The 19,628-nt window shown below is 34.5% G+C and overlaps 1 protein-coding gene across 4 annotated transcripts in view; it reads left to right on the plus strand.

The window, feature by feature from the left end:
• The window catches only part of LOC105470323 (glycogen synthase kinase 3 beta), a 264,548-nt gene that overhangs the window by 185,249 nt on the left and 59,671 nt on the right, over positions 1-19,628 (plus strand). For all 4 annotated transcript variants that reach the window (XM_071092370.1, XM_071092371.1, XM_011722183.2 and 1 more), the window contains exon 7: positions 1,312-1,409. In XM_071092370.1, the coding sequence (XP_070948471.1) occupies positions 1,312-1,409 (98 nt within the window). The remainder of the gene's footprint in view (positions 1-1,311; positions 1,410-19,628) is intronic.

Consider the following 19,628-nt stretch of genomic DNA (forward strand, 5'->3'; position numbering starts at 1 on the left):
ATTAAAATAAGCATTTACATAAATAAGGAGATACATCTTTTCCACTTGACTATAACAGTTAGTATTACTGTTGGCTTTGAGTAAAGATTCCCTAGCAAGCTTTCATATTTGCTTCATTTATCAATTTCCTAATATATTAAATAGGATTCTTGGTCTATATTTGCAGAATAGATGTCTTGGTTATTAACTTAGGTCTGAACAAAATCAACTTGAGTTTGTTAAATGAATACTATGTCATTTTTCTAGGTCAATAAAAAGTAGTCACTGGAGCAGTGATTTCCAGTCTCTCTTGATAGTACATCTCACCACATCAGACCTTTAAAATTTTTGTTGTCAACCATTTACTGTTCCTCCTTCTCCTTCCCTACTGGTAGGTGGTAAAGTCCAGCAATGATTCATATTCGTCTCCCTAAAGCACTTGAGTGTTGGTACATTAGAAACCTAGGAATCTCAGAAATCTGGAAGCTAAAAAGCAGCCTTTTCTTGTAGGAAGTTTTAATAGTGGGCTTTAAAATAGAGTGATTGTAGTTTATCTTCTAATCCAGTAATACTTTTGAGAGAGAAAGAGGATATTACTAATAATTATCCCAGGATAATATATAAGCCATAACTATCCTGGGTAAACTAGGATGTATACTTTAAAGTATTTTTAAAGTGTATTAATTGAGTTAACTTTTAAAGTTTTCTCTAGGGATTGAGGTTTTCATTTTGACTTAAAAGTGGATTATTTTTATAATTTATGAAGTAAAATATATTCCTGTATCTTGCCATTCCGTTTTATTTAAAAATGATAATATATTTCAGCACATTTTTCTGTCAGTCATCCTAGAACATAAAAATCAACCATTTAAAGTATTAAAAGTGTTCCTCAGAATTTGCATTGACTTAAAGCCCAGGGTCTGGGAGAGATTGAACCTTTCCTTGCTGTTCCTCTGTAAGTACCTACTAATATGCAGAGATTGTGTCACTTTGAATTATTTTTAAGTATGATAAATAGATAGTCCTGCCATAGCTTTGGTACTGTAATCCTCTGTCTTGCTATTTGAAGACTTGAATACCTGAAATTTGATAATAATAGACTTTACCCTTTATTAGAATATTCTTATTGGTCTGGTTTCCTCTTTGGTAAGTTTAACATTTAATTAAAAAGAACATTAGGGAAGTTTTATGAAGTTTTCTCTGTTTTGGATTGTATAATCTTTTCCTTGTGATATTTACTCTGTGATCACAGTAAAATTAGAAAATGTATACAAACATTTTTCAGTTCAAGCTATAAAGTATTAATAAGGCTTTGTTTTCTTTTCTCTTTAGATGTATGGTCTGCTGGCTGTGTGTTGGCTGAGCTGCTACTAGGACAACCAATATTTCCAGGGGATAGTGGTGTGGATCAGTTGGTGGAAATAATCAAGGTGAGAAGGTTGAATCAGAATATTTGAACTGGAAGGAATTTTGGTACTACTTTAATAATAATATATCACACACATACACACATGAGAAACTTAAAAAATGGAGGAAGCAATCCAAGGTCACATAGCAAGTTCAGCTATAAAGTGGGTATAAGAACGCCCCCCAGCCTTTTGGTTTTTTTTTGAGTTACTCTTTTCTTGTATGATTCTAGAAAAGCTGTTATGTATATCTAATGCAAGAAAGGTATATATCTGTTATTTAAAGTACTTAAAAGCAAAATTGGACTATAAGCTCACTAAAATGTATGTAAGCTGAATAAAGGCAGAAGCTGTGTCTGTTTTTGCTCACTGTATACTCCCTGCTCCTAATACTCTGTGGAGCACATAGGAGATACTTGTATTTGGTCACTATTTATATATATTCAGTATTTATAAAATGAAAGAATGAATGCCTACATGTCTGGCTAGATCATTGATAGAAACATTTGACTTACGGATTTAATATAATTTTATTTGTTGGGTCTATATGGATTAAATATAATTTTATTTATTTTAAATTTTATTTAAAGCTGAATGAAAGCAGAAGGTATGTCTGGTTTTGCTCAGACATAGCTTCTGCTTTCATTTAGCTTTGCATACATAACACCTTTATTAACAGCAAATATTTAAATGTTATCTTAGAATATATGTTTCCTTTTAAGAACAGTAGAGCTGAGTTTTTAATTGAGTTTTTAAATGTAATTTTTTTAAGTTTTAAATATTTGAAATCTTAAAAGAAGGCCCTTAAAAACAAACAAACAAACAAACAAACAAAAACCTAGTGTCTAGATTTGTATCACTAGATTGGTTCATTCTAAGGTTTCAGTTTGGACAAAGCAACAACACATACTGTCTCTGGGGCTTTGTTTGTGATACCCCAAATTTTTCATAGAATTGTAAAATTGAAAAATCTTCTTAGAGGTCATGTCGTCCTATCCAACACACAATGAAATAACCTTTTAGTTACATTCCTAACAAATGATTTTCTAGTATTTTCTTGAACACTTCCAGCATCAGATTACTACTTAGGGTTGCAGCTTATTCTGTGTTGGACAGCTTGAATTTAGTTTTTATTATACTGAGCTGTAACTCCTCAGTAGCTTATACCATGAACATAGGACTGTGATCAAGTTCTTTTCAAACCCTTGTACTTCATTCTTTAAAAATAGGGATTTTTAAAATCAAAGGTGGTTTTGCTAGATGTCATTGTGTACAAGTATTGTGAAAAGATCAGTGTGTAATCAGCAATCTTCTTTATTATCCATATAATTTCTTACAGTTTGCAGCTTAGACTGCTGTGGTATTTGCATCTTCTTTTTGGTACCATCTTTGAGTTTCAGATCTAACCTTTTACCCTTGTTAACAGAACTATTTTCTTTTTGATTTCTATGCTACACTCAGATCTAAATTTGAATAGTTTGCTTTCTTTATTTTCTTTCTTTTTTTTTTTTTTTTTGAGACGGAGTCTCGCTCTGTCGCCCAGGCTGGGGTGCAGTGGCGCAATCTCCACTCACTGCAAGCTCTGCCTCCCGGATTCACGCCATTCTCCTGCCTCAGCCTCCCGTGTAGCTGGGAGTACAGGTGCCCACCACTGCACCCGGCTAATTTTTTTTGTCTTTTTAGTAGAGACGGGGTTTCACCATGCTAGCCAGGGTGGTCTCGATCTCCTGACCTCGTGATCCGCTTTCTTTATTTTCTAAAAGCCTACCCCGTCATGTAAATTAATGCTTGAATACGGAACTTGGCTAACTTTTTCTGTAAAGGACTAGATAAAATATTTTAGACTTTGTGGGCCAAAAGGCAAAATCGAGGATATCATATACGTACTTCAATAACAAAAGAGAAAACACATTTTCACAAATTTTTTTATTGATGAAGTTAGAGGTATAATAATTGAGTACTTTTTTTTTTTTTTTTTAAATACAGCTCTACTAACCAGAAGAATTGAGTTCTTTTTGGGGGAATATAACCTTTAACCTTTCTCTTAATTGATGTTCAAAGTTAGTACTTTCTAATCATCAAATTGATTGCAAATCTGTTAATTCTTAGCTTATGGGCCTCACACAGACAATGGACTGTAGTTTCCTGATCTCTGCTCTTACACAACCATTCAGCATTTCTCCTGTCCCTAGGCTTTTATTTGATGTACTTGAGCTCACCATCACCATGCTAAAATTCTCTGGGCATATTGGCCATTCTATTTGTCATATACGTTTAGCTCATTAGAATTGTATCATTTCTCTACTGATTATATTTTAGAATTTTGTGGCGATTTGTCATTAATTTTAATTAATTCACAATAATACAAGTAGAATTTTTGAGGAAGCTAAGTGAGCATCTGTGATAATTCCCTATCTCATGCCTGCTGTAATACCTTATAAACCTTTAGGTCTAGAGCTTGCTTGTACCACTTTTGTTAGTCCTTGTAATTCATTTTTCTGCTAATATTAGTTTATGCTACCTGCTTAATAGATTTTGTTACTGATAATTTCAGACTTCGTTTTCATTAAGCACTTATTTTTTGCAAAATGATCCATGATCGGTATGTAGTAGCAGGCCAACTCTGAAACAAAACGCTCGTCATGTGCTGTGCTGTCATCTTGCATTTATACTTAAGAAATATCACCTTACTACAGTAGGTAAGTTCCAAGATCACTGCTTATAGGAGGTTTTGATAATGATATAAGATAAGAGAATTGTAAGTATTTCCAAGCATCCAGGGCATTTTGGGATATCTGGTTTCGAGGTCCCTTCTACGTCCTTGACCATGGCTGCCCAAGATAGATGGAATTACCAGTAGTAGTTTACCATCCATTTATTGACTGGAAGTTGCTACACATTGCACGGAGGCTCATGGGCTTTGTATTTTGTGCAAGTGTGTATATGTTTAGTATAGTTCTAAGTCTTATTGCATGAAGGTTAATAAACTTCATAGGAGTGTTGTGTGTGTGTTTAATATAGCCCCAGATGTTACTGGTCCAGCCAGGGGCAGTAGTTCACGCCTGTAATCCCAGCACTTTGGGAGGCCGAGGTGGGTGGATTGCTTAAGCCCAGGAGTTTGAGACTAGCCTAGGGAACATGGCAAAACCCAGTCTCTACAAAACATAGAAAAATTAGCCAAGCATAGCGGCACACGTCCATAGCCCCAGCTACTTGGGAGCCTGAAGTGGGAAGATTGCTTCAGCCCAGGAGACAAATGTTGCAGTGAGCCAAGATTATGCCCCTGTACTCCATCTGTGTGACAGAGCAAGACTGTGTCAATGAGTCCATCAATTAAATAATAAATATCACAGCCGGGCGTGGTGGCTCACACCTGTAATCCCAGCGTTTTGGGAGGCCGAGGTGTGCAGATCACTTGAGGTCAGGAGTTCGAGACCAGCATGACCAAGATGGTGAAACTCTGTCTCTACTAAAAATACAAAAACTAGCCAGGCATGATGGGGTGCGCCTTTAGTCCTAGGAACTCCAGAGGCTGAGGCAGGAGACTTGCTTGAACCTGGGAGGCAGATGTTGCAGTGAGCCAAGTGCCACTGCACTCTAGCCTGGGCAGCAGAACGAGACTCTGTCTCAAATAAATAAATAAATAATAAATACCAAATCATCTTCTTTCTCCTTTCTGCTTGCCTCCATCCCTCCCTCCTTCCTATTGTTGCTAACATCTGTTCCTCAAATGTTAAATATATACATGGTCTCATTTGAATGAAAATTCCTGAGAAATGCTGATCTAGCTATTTTAGTTTTCATGATACAAGTTGGAAAAGAGAAGTTATATGTGTTTGTTTTCAAAGTTAAATGTTATTAAGACATTCTGTATTTTAAACAAATACTTTCATATACTGATAAACATGACTTTAAGAATAGATTCGAAATTTTCATAAAGGTGGTCTCATAGATGCCCAGTTCAGTTCTCACTTTTTTTAAGGTAACAGCTTATGATAACTAGGGAACTCGTATTAAACTGTTCTTTTCTGCTTTCTTTTCATTTTCTCCCTTGAAAACCTCGTAATAGAGTATCTGGGGGAAGCTAACCTTGCAAAAATAGGTAACTCTTCTCTGAATTTGAGTTTAAGCAAGAAAAAGGAAAGTGAATAATCATATAATAAACTTTATGAAGTTTTTTTATGTGGTAGACTTGCCTCATTATTTTATAAACTTTTGCCTCATTATTTTATAAACTTTCTGAGCAGGGACTTTTTTTATTCTTGTGTTTTAATATCTGAGGGCACCAAAATAATTTTCAGTTAAGGTTTGTATTGAATTAACTTGTTAAACCATTGTCCATTCATGAATTTGAAATTAGCTGGGAATTAATAAGAAAAGTTAATGTGGTTGTTGTGTATGTTGTTTATTGACTCAGATGTCTATGCCAATAATTTACAGCATGAGTAAAACAGTTTAATTAAATGAACTTTATCTCATTCTAGCTAACATTTTTCGTTTTCCTCACTGCCCTCTAATAAGAAGGTTTTTCTAAAATATTTAGAGTAAAATCCAAATACATTATATTAAGTTAAAAGTATAAGAACAGATTTGAAAGTCATGGAAAATCATTTCTAAGCATGAAAAACACAAGTATTTAACTTTCTGAAGTTAATTTCATGCATACAATTGTCAGATCATCATTTCGTTATGCCGTTTGACCTCTACATATCAAAAATGCATGGATTTTCACAGCATTTGTAAAAAGACAAATTCCGTTAGGGACTTCTCAATGTGCTTTTTTCCTTTAAAATCTTCCTTAATATAAAAATCTCAAGAAATATCTGATATAGTTCCAGAAACATGGGAAAAAAATAAAACATTTTTAGAAAACCTCTACCAGGAATTTTGCCAAACATAATGTTCACTGACGTATAACATTGTCCTTTGGCACCTCTGCAGTTGGCCATAGCAGTGGAGCTTTATAGAAGAGAGTCCTGTGAAGGATTCTATAATGCTGGTGAAGATAATAGTTTTTAATGAGAGTCACTTTTTTTATAACTACATAGTCTTAGATTTTATATGCTCAATGCAGAAGAAAGAGTGAGAAAGCACAGAGAGACAAATAGACAAAAAATCACTTACTGTTCTAGCACATCATGAAAGATACTTCTATAAATATTTTCATATACTATATTTTCTTTTTATTTAAATAAAAATACCATCTTACTGCTTTGTAGACTTTTAAAAACTGAACAATTAAGTATATTTTTAATGATTACATAGATTGCACTGCATGATTGTATTTCGAATTACATAATTGATTCTGAAAATAACAGCATTAAGGTAAAGTGATACAGCATTGTCTTTCAAAAAGTTTACATGATACATTGGCTTTCCTAAGTTTGATTATTAACTTTCTTACATAAATGACAAGTGTCCCCAAAAAATTCCATATAAGCAATCTGGGAAGTTTTGAATCTGAGAATGCTGTTAAGTTTTACTAATAATTTCTCCCCTCCACTCTCCAAACTTTAAAACATAAATTTCAAATAAGGTAAGATGAACTTTAGTCCAGAGTTTTATTTCTGGATTAAATTTTCACAAAACTAACAATTTTAAAATAAACCAACCATTTGTAGAAGTTTTTAATTTTAAATATTAAAATTCCTACAGAGATAGTTTCATCTCCACCTCTTGATAATGGAATTTCAGTATAATTTTCATAGTTTTCGTAACTGCCCTTTAGAATTTGGGTATATCTCTTTTAAAAAGCTTGACATTAAACATATTGAATCTTAAATTATTTGCAATAATAAAATTATAAGGCAGTTAAAGTTTCTTAATTTCTTTTCTAATACAACTTTACTAAACTACTGTTTAGTTTTCTCTTAACATTTACCAATTTAGATGTCTATGTAGATAGCTCTTACGCAGGGAAGAGCTAGTAATTTCGGTTATCTCTAACTGCAATTTTATGTAAGAAATTTGAAAGTGCAACACAGATGCAAATAAACTTTTGATTATGCTATGGGAGCCAAGTAGATGGACTTCATTTCTTGATGCCTATCCATAGAAAAAGATTTAGAAGGACCTGCAAATTCTACAATGGAGAATAGAATTAAGGGAAGGTGAAAAGGAGAGAACTTTTATTTTTTGCTTTTTACTATTCTGTGATGTTAATTTTTTTAAGCAAGCATATCTTTTTACAATTGCAGGACTTATGAGAAAGTAGTTGCTTTCAATTTTTTTTTGTTAGTAAACAAAAACAGTTCTATAGAAGTTGAGAGTTACATTTTTGTTACAAATGTTTGTCTAAATAATTGTTTTCCTAGGCTTTCAATTTGACTGATGCTTGTTTGTGGTATAATTTAGACAAAAAGATCAGTGGATCCCTGGCTTCTCAGAATTCTGCATTTTCCCATATTGAGAAATGACTGCTCATCATAAAAGCTGCCACTCAGTGAGACCTTACTTTGTGCAGGCACTGGGTTAAGCACTTTACATTCATTACCACACTTAATTCTTATATTAACCGTAAGAAGTAAGCATCACTACTACTACTATTACTGTTACTACAGTAGTCTCTTGATATCCACAGGTATCACTTTCTACTGTTTTAGTTACCCAGAGCCAACCACAGTTCAGAAACATTTTTTTAAGTGGAAAATTTTAGTAATAAACAATTTATGAGTTTTAAATTGCATGCTGTTCTGAGTAGTATGCTGAAATCTCATGCTGTCCTGCTTCATTCCTCTTGGGATGTGAATCCTCCCTTTGTCCAGTATATCTATGCTGTATACACTACCTGCCCATTAGTCATCGACATCATTTGCTCCTGACATCCAGCCATGGACATTATTATGGCTCACTGATCCAGGATCATTCCAAGCAGATGATCCTCCTCCTGGTGTATGGTCAGAAGATCATTAGTAGACTAAGGCTGTGCCACAAGGCCTGTGTAATTCACCTCACTTCATCTTACCACATAGGCATTTTATCATCTCACATTATCACAAGAAGAAGGATAAGTGTAGTACAAGAAAATATTTTGAGAGAGAGAGACTACATTCACAGAACTTTAATTATAGTATATCATTTTAATTGTTTTTTTATCTCTTACTGTGCCTAATTTATAAATTAAACTTTATCATAGGTATGTATGTATAGGAAAAGCATAGTATATAGTTTGGTACTATATATGTTTTCAGGAATCCACTGGGGAACATATCATCCACAGTTAAGGGGAAACTACTGTATTACAGTATATACAGTAATAGTTGGTGTAGGGTGGTGGAAAAACCATCTGATTCATCGGTAGCTCAATTGATAGCCTCTATTCATGGAATTTTGTACCTTTGGGAAAAAACAATGTGATCCTTAATGTGAACTTGATACCCAGAACCCATTGAGTCATATTTATTACTTATTATATGTATAGTGTAAAAATTTGTGTCTACCAGCAAATTAGTGCAACCCCTAAATCTTACTGTAGTGAATATATGAAATCAGTTTGAGGTACCTTTAAGTTTAATTTTGTTTCAACCATTGTAATGGTCAGTTCCTTTGCTTTGCTTTCAATTACACATGGTCCCCATGATTCCTTTGCTTTGCTTTCAGTTACAGACAGTCCCCGACTTAGGATGGCTTAATGTTTTTTTGACTTTCCAATATTGTGAAAGCAGCACAGATTCAGTGGAAACTGTATTTTGAGTACCTGTACAACCATTCTGTTTTTCACTTTCAAGACAGTATTCAATAGGTTACATGAGATATTTGACACTTTATCATAAAATAGTCTTTGTGTTTGATTATTTTGCCCAACTGTAGGCTAATGTAATTGTGCTGAGCACATTTAAGGGTAGTCTAGGCTGAGCTATGATTTCAGTAGATTGGACATACTGTTTGCATTTTCAGCTTAGGATATTTTCAACTTGTTATGCATGGGTTGACCGTGATATGATCCCATTGTAAATCAAGGAGCTTCTGTACAGTTCAACCTTATTTTCACTATCTTCATTTAGCAATATTTTAGATTTTAATTATCTTATCCCTGTCCTGTAGTTTGTTCAGTGCCCATGTGTATCTACACTCTTGTTTCCTGGCTTAACATTTTCATTGTCAGATAATCTTTTTTTTTTTTTTTTTTTTTTGAGACAGAGTCTTGCTCTTTTGCCCAGGCTGGAAGTTCAATGGTGCTGTCTTGGCTCCCTGCAGACTCTGCCTCCCAGGTTCAAGCGATTCTCCTGCCTCAGCCTCCCAAGTAGCTGGGACTGTAGGCATGCCTGGCTAAGTTTTGTATTTTTAGTAGAGACGAGATTTCACCGTGTTGGCCAGGCTGGTCTCAAACTCCTGACCTCAGGTGATCCACCCGCCTCAGCCTCCCAAAGTGCTGGGATTACAGACATGAGCCACCACGCCTGGCCCAGACAATCTTTTAGAGGTCTAAGATATCAAATCAGAGTGTAGTAGGTATAAAATAGCTCTTTTTGGTAAGTTTTTGATAGATATATGATGCATCTTTATAAACATGCATTTGGAGTTTAATATCATATATTACCTTTGGACATTTTTTGTGCTGCTATCGAGCTTTTGTGTTTTTAATAGATTGCAGAGACTGTTTATTAAACTGATATCATTTTTTCACTCCCAGTACATGTATGTACACCCTCTTACACATTTTAATACAGGTTTTTTTTACTTGTAATACACATAGTTTGTAATACATAAACAAGACGTTTGTTGATTGTGTTAGTTGGTACTTAATTTGTTCTTGTATTATCAAATTTTTTCATTTATTGCTGACTAAAGCAGCAGCTCTTAATAGTTTTTGAATCATGGACTACTTTGAAAATGCATTAATAGCAGTGGACACTTCCCCCCAGAAAAATGAATAAATACCAGACAGTTTGTATGCAACTTTAGGTGATTCTTGGCCTTCCCATAGGTCTCCCAAGAACTCCAGGGTAAACATCTTTATTCTATTATAGTACAAGGAAATATGACTATAGTTCATAATAACCACTTGTAGAAAGTAGGTATTAACACATACGATATGATGCCAACATTTTAAAAATAAGTGAAACAGTAAAGAGGCATTAAAAGAATTATTCTAATGCAGTAATTGCTCTACATTAGTATAGTGTTTTCCATAGACCAAAAGAAACATTGATTTTAACTAATGTGAAATTTTATTGGGTCTACAGTAACTTACTCATACTTGGTTAAATCCCTGTATACTTAAAAGTGTTGTGTGTGCCTAGGCATGGAAAAATAACTTCCTGGCGATGTAGCTCAGTTTAACTTTTGACTTGCAGATAATGGCATCCATTTGAAATTGTTACCTGTCCCAGAATATGCAGTGTAAAGTTATTTACTAATTTGCCAGTGATGTTTTATTTCTACAGAGGAACTTTTTTCCAGACAAACTGAAGTTTCATGACATTGTCACTTCAAAGCTAATTTATTTATAGTTGTATTTTAGGACCTGAGTCAAAAGACCCTCCATATGTTTCCTGGGATATAATACCCTGTAATTATCAACTGCAGATTCTTGTGCAGGGTTGGCTTTTGAGTTATTTTGTGTGTTTACCTAATTCCAGGGCCTCAGTTTAATACATTTTCTTTGGAGCAATCTATAAAGTATATGAAGGGTCAGGTGAGAGGTGGGACAGGGACAGAAATCTATCAGATTGACAGCATGCATATGCTACACCCCTGACTTCAGGACTTACGTTTTACTAAGGAATTCTTGCTTCCTTTTTTGCAATAAATAGTTAAAATATTTGACACAAATGATTCTTAATAGTTTGCTAGTAGGAAAAGTATAAGAAACTAGCAATCTTGTAGAAAGGGGCATTTCTAGTTTTTAAAAGTATACTGAATGCTATTGCATATTTATAAAGCAATATTTTATTGTTTATTTGATATATAAGATATCAAGAAAATGTGAAGAAAATCTTGGCTTGTGGTGCTACAAAGAACTATAGTGTTAGTGATTCTCAAAGGAAAGTAAAACTGAAGTGTATACAGATTTTTACATGTATTTTTTTTAATCCAAGAGATTCAGATACCCCCCTTTCTATTTTATACTTCTTCCTTGAGAATACCACTTTAGCTGAAATTCACCTAGAAAAAAAGGTCTTTTGACTCCTATGAATATGTATCAACCAAGAATGAATTTTTCACTTTATGTTCAGTAGTTTACCTAACTAAAACTTTTTGACAGGGAGGGAGATGACTTGTTTCCAAGTATAAATTTTCATTTAGTAAGAAAAGAATGAAGTCCAAAACAGTCTTGAAAAAGAATGAAGTTGGAGGAGTCACTTTTTTTTTTTTTTTTTTTTTTTTTGAGACAGGGTCTCGCTCTGTCACCCAGGCTGGAGTGCAATGGTACAATCATGGCTTACTGTAGCCTGCACCTTCTTGGCTCAAGCTCTCCTCCCACCTTTAGCCTCCTGAGTAACTGGGACTACAGGCACACACCACCATGCCTGGTGAAATTTTGTATTCTTTGTTATAGATAGGTTTTCACCATGTTGCCCAGACTGGTCTCAAACTTCTGGGCTCAACAAGTGCTCCACCTACCTTGGCTTCCCAAAGTGCTGGGATTACAGGCATGATCCACCATGCCCAGCCACACTTTCTGTTTTCAAAACTTATTACACAACTGCAGTCATCAAGACAATGTATTACTGGCGTGAATGTAGCCATATAGATCAATTAAGTAGAATGGAGAGTCTAGAAATAAACCTATATGTTTATTGTCAGTTGAGTTTTGAAAAGGATTCCAAGACAATTCAATGGGGAAAGAATAGTCTTTTCAGCAAATGGTGCTTGGACAACTGGATATCCATATGCAAAAGAATGAAGTTGGACCCCCACCTCACACCATATACAAAAATTATATGGCTTGTGGAGAAAAGGGAATCCTTTACACTGTTTTTAGGAATGTAAATTAGTGCAACCATTATGGAAGACTATATGGAGGTTCCTCAAAAAACTGAAAATAAAATTACAGTATGATCCAGCAGTTCTACTTCTAGGTATCTATCCTAAAGACTTGAAGTCACTATGTCAAAGAGATATCTGTACTCCCAAGTTCTATTCATGAAAGCCAAGATATGGAAACAATGGAAGTACCTATCAGTGGATGAATGGAAGGAAAAATACGGTATATATATATCCACTACAGTAGAATACTACTTAGCCTTAAGAAAGAAGGAAATTCTGTCATTTGTGATAACATGGGTGAACCTGGAGGACATTATGCTAAGTAGAGTAAGTCAGGCATAGAAAGAGAAATACTGCATGGTCTTACTAATATGTGGATTCTGAAACAATTGAATTCCAGAAGCAGAGAGAAGAATAGTGTTTACCAGAAGGTGGAGAGGATGGGAAATGTTGGCCAAAGGGTACAAAATTATAGTTAGACAGGAGGAGCAAATGATAAGTATTTAAAGTAATCAGTATGTTAATTAGTCTGATTCTGTTATTACACAGTGTACACATAATATCAGTTTACCTCAAAACTCTATACAGTTATAATTCGTCAGTTAATTAAAAACAAATGAATTCAGAATGAATCAAAGACCTAAAGTTAGAGCCAAAACTATAAAACTCTTAGAAGGAAATAGTTATAAATCTTTGTAAACTTCAATTAGTCAATATTTTCATACGTGTAACACAAAAGCACACATTACAAAAGAAAATACAAGTAAATTGGACTGTGTCAAATTTAAAAACTTGCACTTTAGAAGACAGCGTCAAGAAAGTTAAAAGACAGAATTGGAGAAAATTTTTACAAATTATGTCTGGTAAGGGATTTGTATCTACAGTATATAAGGAATTCTTACAACTTAATAATAAAAAGAAAGCCCACCTGAAAGATGGACAAAGAATCTGCATAGACACTTCTCTAAAGAAGATACACAAATGGCCAGTAAGCGTACAAAAAGATGCTCAACATCATTATTCATCAAGGAAATGAAAGTACCATAATGAATATTATTATCACGCTCACCATAATGACTAAAGTAAAAAGACAGTAACTAATGTTGGTGAGGATATGGGGAAACTGGAACCTTCATGCATTGCTGATGTGGTTGTAAAATAATGCAAACTTTGAACAAGTTTGGCAGTTCCTCACAATATTAAACATTGAGTTATATGACCCAGCAATTCAGTTTGTAGGTATATGTACTAGATAATTGAAAACTTACATCCACACAAAACATGTATGCAAAGTTTATAGCAATGTTAAATTGCCAAAAAAGGGAACAATTAAAATTTTTAGCAACTGATGAGGATATAACGGCCAACCTCACATAACCCAACACTCCAATTTCCATATGCAGTTATTTTATGCAGAAAAGAAATGAAGATGTTTAGGTATTCAACCATTTATACAATGATTATATTGTGTTATATAATTTTATTTTTAAAGCCTTTATTGAATTCATTGTCTATAGGCCTAGCCATACATTCCTTTAGTCTTTCAAGATACATACCACATTAACTATATGCATTAATTTAGTGAACCGTTTTTACTAGGTGCTGGGCAAGAACTTAGAGGGTTCTCACCTTCAGGGGCTTCAGAGACTGATGGATGGGAGGAGAGGAACAACTGAGGGCAATAGCGCAAACCCAGTATTATTCCAGATGTCTGAGCAGAGTACAAAGGCAGAAGCATTTCACTTAGAGTAGTGCTGTCTGGAAAGCCTTCATAGGAGAGCTAACCATTGAGCTGAATCTTGAAACATCAAAATGTATTTACCAGATAGGGAGGGGAAGGGAGTGGATAAATATTTAGTAAAACTAGATTTCATGTGTTTCTTTATGGTTGTCACTTAAGGTTCTGCCTGGTGGGGTTGGTAGAATACGAGTTTACTGGGAAAGAGAAGACTGGAGCTGTTGACAGTGGCCAGATCACATTAGCTTGTAAGCAGTTGGAAGCAACTGCAGGATTTAAGCAGAGCAGCAACATTCCTAATAGACTTTTACTTCGCTCTTAAAGGCTGCAGGTGCACCTCTATTGCTGAAGTTTGGCGACCTCTGGTGGTGAACTATAAAATAAACAAGGTTGTGGAAGAAATACTAGCATTTCAGAGCTTTTGTCAGTTGCTTTTTGTCACATGCTTCTTGGGCCATATTATTTCTTTGAAGACAGTAGTTATCAACTCATAATTCCTGTGTTGATGTTTTTCCGTGTTTGGATAAATTTGTAACCAGGTGGGACTAGGAACAGATAAAATGATTGATTTAATAGTAAGGGGATAAACAGTATCCCCAAAGGGGTGGGGCAGGCTGATCTTGGTGCTTTTTGCAACAAATGGAAAGGTCATGAGTTCTAGTAATAGATAACTGAGAATATGTTCTCTTCCCATTGTTGTGATAGTTTTTAAAATTCCCCCCTCTTTTGTATGAAATATACTTACAGAAGAGTGCATAAAACATTTCCATGAGGTTTAACTTCCTTTAAGTGAAAAAAAGGACTCACTTTTCAGGAAATCCAGGAATAAGTATTAATTACTCAAAGTATATATCTTTAGTCTAAACGTTTTGGGGAAGAAAATTTCCATCTCTTAAAATTCAAGTGAACCCTAAGTCTTGTTTTGTGTATGAAATGAGAATTTATCGAACATCTTTTTTAATCTATAAAATTATTGTTCAATTATTCTGTTTCAAAAGTTCCAAATGTAGAATTCAGCCAGAGTAAATCAGGTAGAAATATACTTTGAACCTAATAAAAACTTAATATAAAACCTAAAGATATACTCAGAGGTTGAAATAGGATTGTTGCTAAAATGTCTTATGTTTGTGATATTAAAGATAGTCATGCATTCAGAATCTTTGCTCTTCATATCTGTTACTTGCTTGCCTTTTAGCCTTTAATTATATCATCCATCTGTAATCCAGTCCTTATTCCTTTTAGCATGCTGGTTTTCACCTACACACCTAGTGTGCATAGAATGTACTTTTTACTCATTTGCCTCCTACATTCCTTAAGTAAAATCAGCTCTTGACTCCCCTTCCAGAACCTTCTGAATCCATTCCTCTTTCCATTGCAGTGTAGGACTTTCACCTCACACATTACCTATACTTACTTTGCTATACTATTGTCACCTGATTGTTGTTGATTTATGTACAAGTCTCTCTGCTGTAGAGCTTCTTGAGGATAGGCACTAAATAAATGTTTTGAAATATGAACAACTTCAGAGACTGAAAAGTTTCTTAAATGCCTCTTGATTATGTCTCATCTTTGGTTTCTTAAAAAAATATGCATATTGTATATAAAATAGTTCTGATTTTAGGGTTTGACAGATTCTGATACTTTTAATGCTAGCCTTATAAATAGTAATTTAAGAAGGTTAAACATCCGTTTGCATTTAGTAAAGGCGACACAAGTTACATAATGGTCCCTTTTTTTTTTAACTTTTTAAATCAAGTTAATAGAAATATAATTTATGTATAATAAAATATAGCCATTTTAAATGACAGTTTAGTAAATTTCAACAAACAAAGCCATATAACCACTACCCTGGTCAAGATTTAGAACATTTCTATCATCCTAAAAATGTTTCCTTTTATAGCCTAGAATGACCAAATGTCTCAGTTTGCCCAGACTGAGGGGTTTGCCAAGATGGTCCCAGGCAAACTGGGATGGTTGGTCACCCTGTTCATTCTCCTTTGTGGTCAGTTTCCCATCTTCTGTCTCAGGTGATCGTTGATCTATTTTCTGTCACTACAGATGCCTATTCTAGAATTTCATAAACGAAATATATTTCTTTTGTATTTGGCTTTTTTTGCTTAATATCATGTTTGTGAGATTTGTCAGTGTTGTTGTCTATATCACCTGTTTATTCCTTTTTATGCTGAGTTGTATTCTATTTTATGAGTATACCACAATGTGTTTATCCGTTCACCTGTGAGTGGACATTTGACTTGTTTTGGAGTTTTGATTATTATGAGTAAAGCTCCTGTGAATGTTTGTTTACAAGTGTTTTTGCAGACATGTGTTTATATTTCTCTTGAATAAAAAAGTAGGGCTGAAATTGCTGATCATATGGTAAGTAAGTATGGTTACCAAACTATTTTCCAAGGCAGTTTTACTATTTGACACTCCCAGCAACAACACATGAGCACTCCAGTGCTCCACATTCTCATCAACACATGGTCTTCTCAATAATTTTAGATTTAGTCTTAAAATGACTTTTATCATTAGGAAATGCCCCTCTTTATTTTTGTTTAATTTTCTTATCCTGAAGTTTTCATTTTCTTATATTAATATAGGCACTCTATCTTTCTTATGGTTAGTATTTGCATGGTATAACTTCTTGCATTCTTTTACTTTTAATCTATGTGTTTTAATTTAAAGTGCATTTCTTACAGACGTATAGTGAGGTTTTTTAATTGAGTTTGACAATTTCTCCCTTTCTAATTGAAGTACTTAGACTATTTGCATTCAGTATAATTATCACTGTGGTTGAGTTTAAGATTTGCACCTTGGTGTTTGTTTTCTTTTCATCCCATCTTTCCTTTCCTCTGTTTTTCCCCCTCTTTTACTGCCACCTATGGATTAAAACAGTAGTTTTTATTTTTTCTATTGGCTTTTAAGCTATACTTCCTTGTTGCATTTTTAGAGGTTGGTCTAGGATTTAAAATGTGCATCAATATATTACAATCTGTCTTCAAATAGTAATGTACAATGTCATATGGAAAACAAGAACCATGTGACAGTATTTCCATTCCCCTTCCTGTTCTTTGTGCTATAGTTTTCATACTTTTTAATTCTACATGTTATAATCCTTACAATATTTGTTGTTTATTGGGGGAACCCACCCCTAATATTTCAACATAGGTTCTTTCTATTTTCCATAAGTGTCGGCTGGCTGAGAAATAAAGCGAAAGGGTACAAAGAGAGGAATTTTACAGCTCTGCCTCCGGGGGTGATATCACATATTGGTAGGACCGTGATGCCCACCTGAGCCGCAAAACCAGCACATAAAAAGGATTTCAAAAGGTGAGGGGTTGCAAGAACAGGAAGTAGGTCACATGATCATATGCTTCAAAGGGCAAAAGGAAGAACAAAGATCACATGCTTCTGAGGAAACAGGACAAAGGACAAAAGGCAGAACTTTTGATAAGGGTCTGTGTTCAGCAGTGCACATATTGTCTTGATAAACATCTTAACAGAAAACAAGATTTGAGAGCAGAGAACCCATCTGACCTCCAATTTACCAGGGAAGGGTTTTTCCCCACCCTAGTAAGCCTGAGGGTACTGCAGGAGACCAGGGCGTATTTCAGTCCTTACTTCAACAGCATAAGATAGACACTCACAGAGCAGCTGTTTATAGACCTCCCCCCAGGAATGCATTCCTTTCCCAGAGTATTAATCCTTGCTAGGAAAATAATTTAGCAATATCTTCCCTACTTGCACGTCCATTTATAGGCTGTCTGCAAGAAGAAAAATATGGCTCTATTTTGCCCGATGCTGCAGGCAGTCAGACCTTATGGTTGTCTTCCCTTGTTCCCTGAAAATCGCTGTTATTCTGTTCTTTTTCAAGGTGCACTGATTTCATGTTATTCAAACACACATGTTTTACAATCTATTTGTACAGTTGACACAATAGTGGTCCTGAGGTGATGTACATCCTCAGCTTACGAAGATAACAAGATTAAGAGATTAAAGTAAAGACAGGCATAAGAAATTATGAGAGTATTATTTGGGAACTGATAAATGTCCATATTAAAATGAGATCTTCACAATTCATGTTCTTCTGCCACAGCTCCAGCCAGTCCCTCTGTTCAGAGTCCTTGACTTCCTGCAACAGTTGTTACTTTGTTTTAAGCAATTTCTTCAAGAGGAATTTTTTAATGAGGGGGAAATGTCATACATTTAACTGCATATTTACCATTTTCAGTGCTCTTTATTCCTTTGTGTAGATCAGAATGCCCATTTGGAAGTCTTTCTTTCATCCTGAACTACTTTTTTGTAGTGAAGATCTGCTGGTGACAAACTCAGTTAGCTTTTATTTGCCTAAAAATTTATTTTAAAGGATATTTTCACTTGACAGAATTGGTTTCCAGGGTTTATTTTTCTTTCATTCTTTGGAGAGATCTCTCTTTTCTTCTGGCTTTCATTGTTTCTGATAAGAAGTCAGCTGTTGATACCCTGTATATGCCCTGTCTATAACGTGTTTCTGGCATTCTTGAAGATTTTCACTTTATGAGTGGCTTTTACCAGTTGATTATGAGTTTTTAGAGTATTGTTTGTATTTGTCCTCATTCAGGTTCATTGAACTTCTTGTATTTGTGGGATAATGCATGGTTTTTATAAAATTTGGGTAAGTTTTGGTAATGTTTCTTCAAATAATTTTTCTGCATCTGCCCTACTTCCCACCATCAGACTCAAGTCACATTTGTACGTTTTTTCCCTCCGTGCTTCAGCTTTGATAGTTTCTATTGCTGTTTTTTTAATTCAGTGATTCAGTTTCTTCCCTGTGTCTAACCTGTTAATCCTCTCCTGTGAAGTTTTAATTTCACATACTATATTTTTTTAACTGTACAATTTCCATTTGGTTCTTTTTTATATCTTCTATTTCTCTCCTTGTTATAATAGCTATTTTAAAGTACTTATGTGCTAATTCTGTCATCTCTGTCATATCTGGACCTCTGTTGACTGACTTGATTTTTTTCTCTTCTTATATTTTCCTACTTCTTTAAAAATGTTGAATTTTGTTTGTCAGCCAGTTTCTTAGTTGTTTACACCTGGGGGGCAGTTTCAGTGTTCAGAATTTCATCACAGCTAGATGCAGAAGTCTATAATAGCCTTTTAAAAAATAATAATACAATGCAAGCCTTTGCATGGCATTCTATTAAGTTTATTTTACAAAGCATTTTAAAATAAGTTTTAAATTTTTTATACTCAATTTTATCTTGTTTAGCCAGTTAGATGACTATTTCTTCATAGTATTCTTCTGTTGCTAAAGACCTCTGTTATTAACAGTTTAAAATACTTTTTCCAACTTTTATTTTAGTTTCAGGGGTGCATGTGCAAGTTTGTTGCCTGGGTATCTTGTGTGATGCTGAGGTTTGAGGTATGAATGATCTTGTCACCCAGGTACTGAGCATGGCATCCAGTAGTTAGTTTTGCAGCCTTCTTTCCCTCTCTAGTTGTCCTCAGTTTGTATTATTGCCATCTTTATGTCCATAAGTACCCAATGTTTAGTTCCCACTTATAGGTGAGAACATGCGGTATTTGCT

This window comes from Macaca nemestrina, chromosome 2 (assembly GCF_043159975.1).
Source record: "Macaca nemestrina isolate mMacNem1 chromosome 2, mMacNem.hap1, whole genome shotgun sequence".
Taxonomy (NCBI): Eukaryota; Metazoa; Chordata; class Mammalia; order Primates; family Cercopithecidae; genus Macaca; species Macaca nemestrina.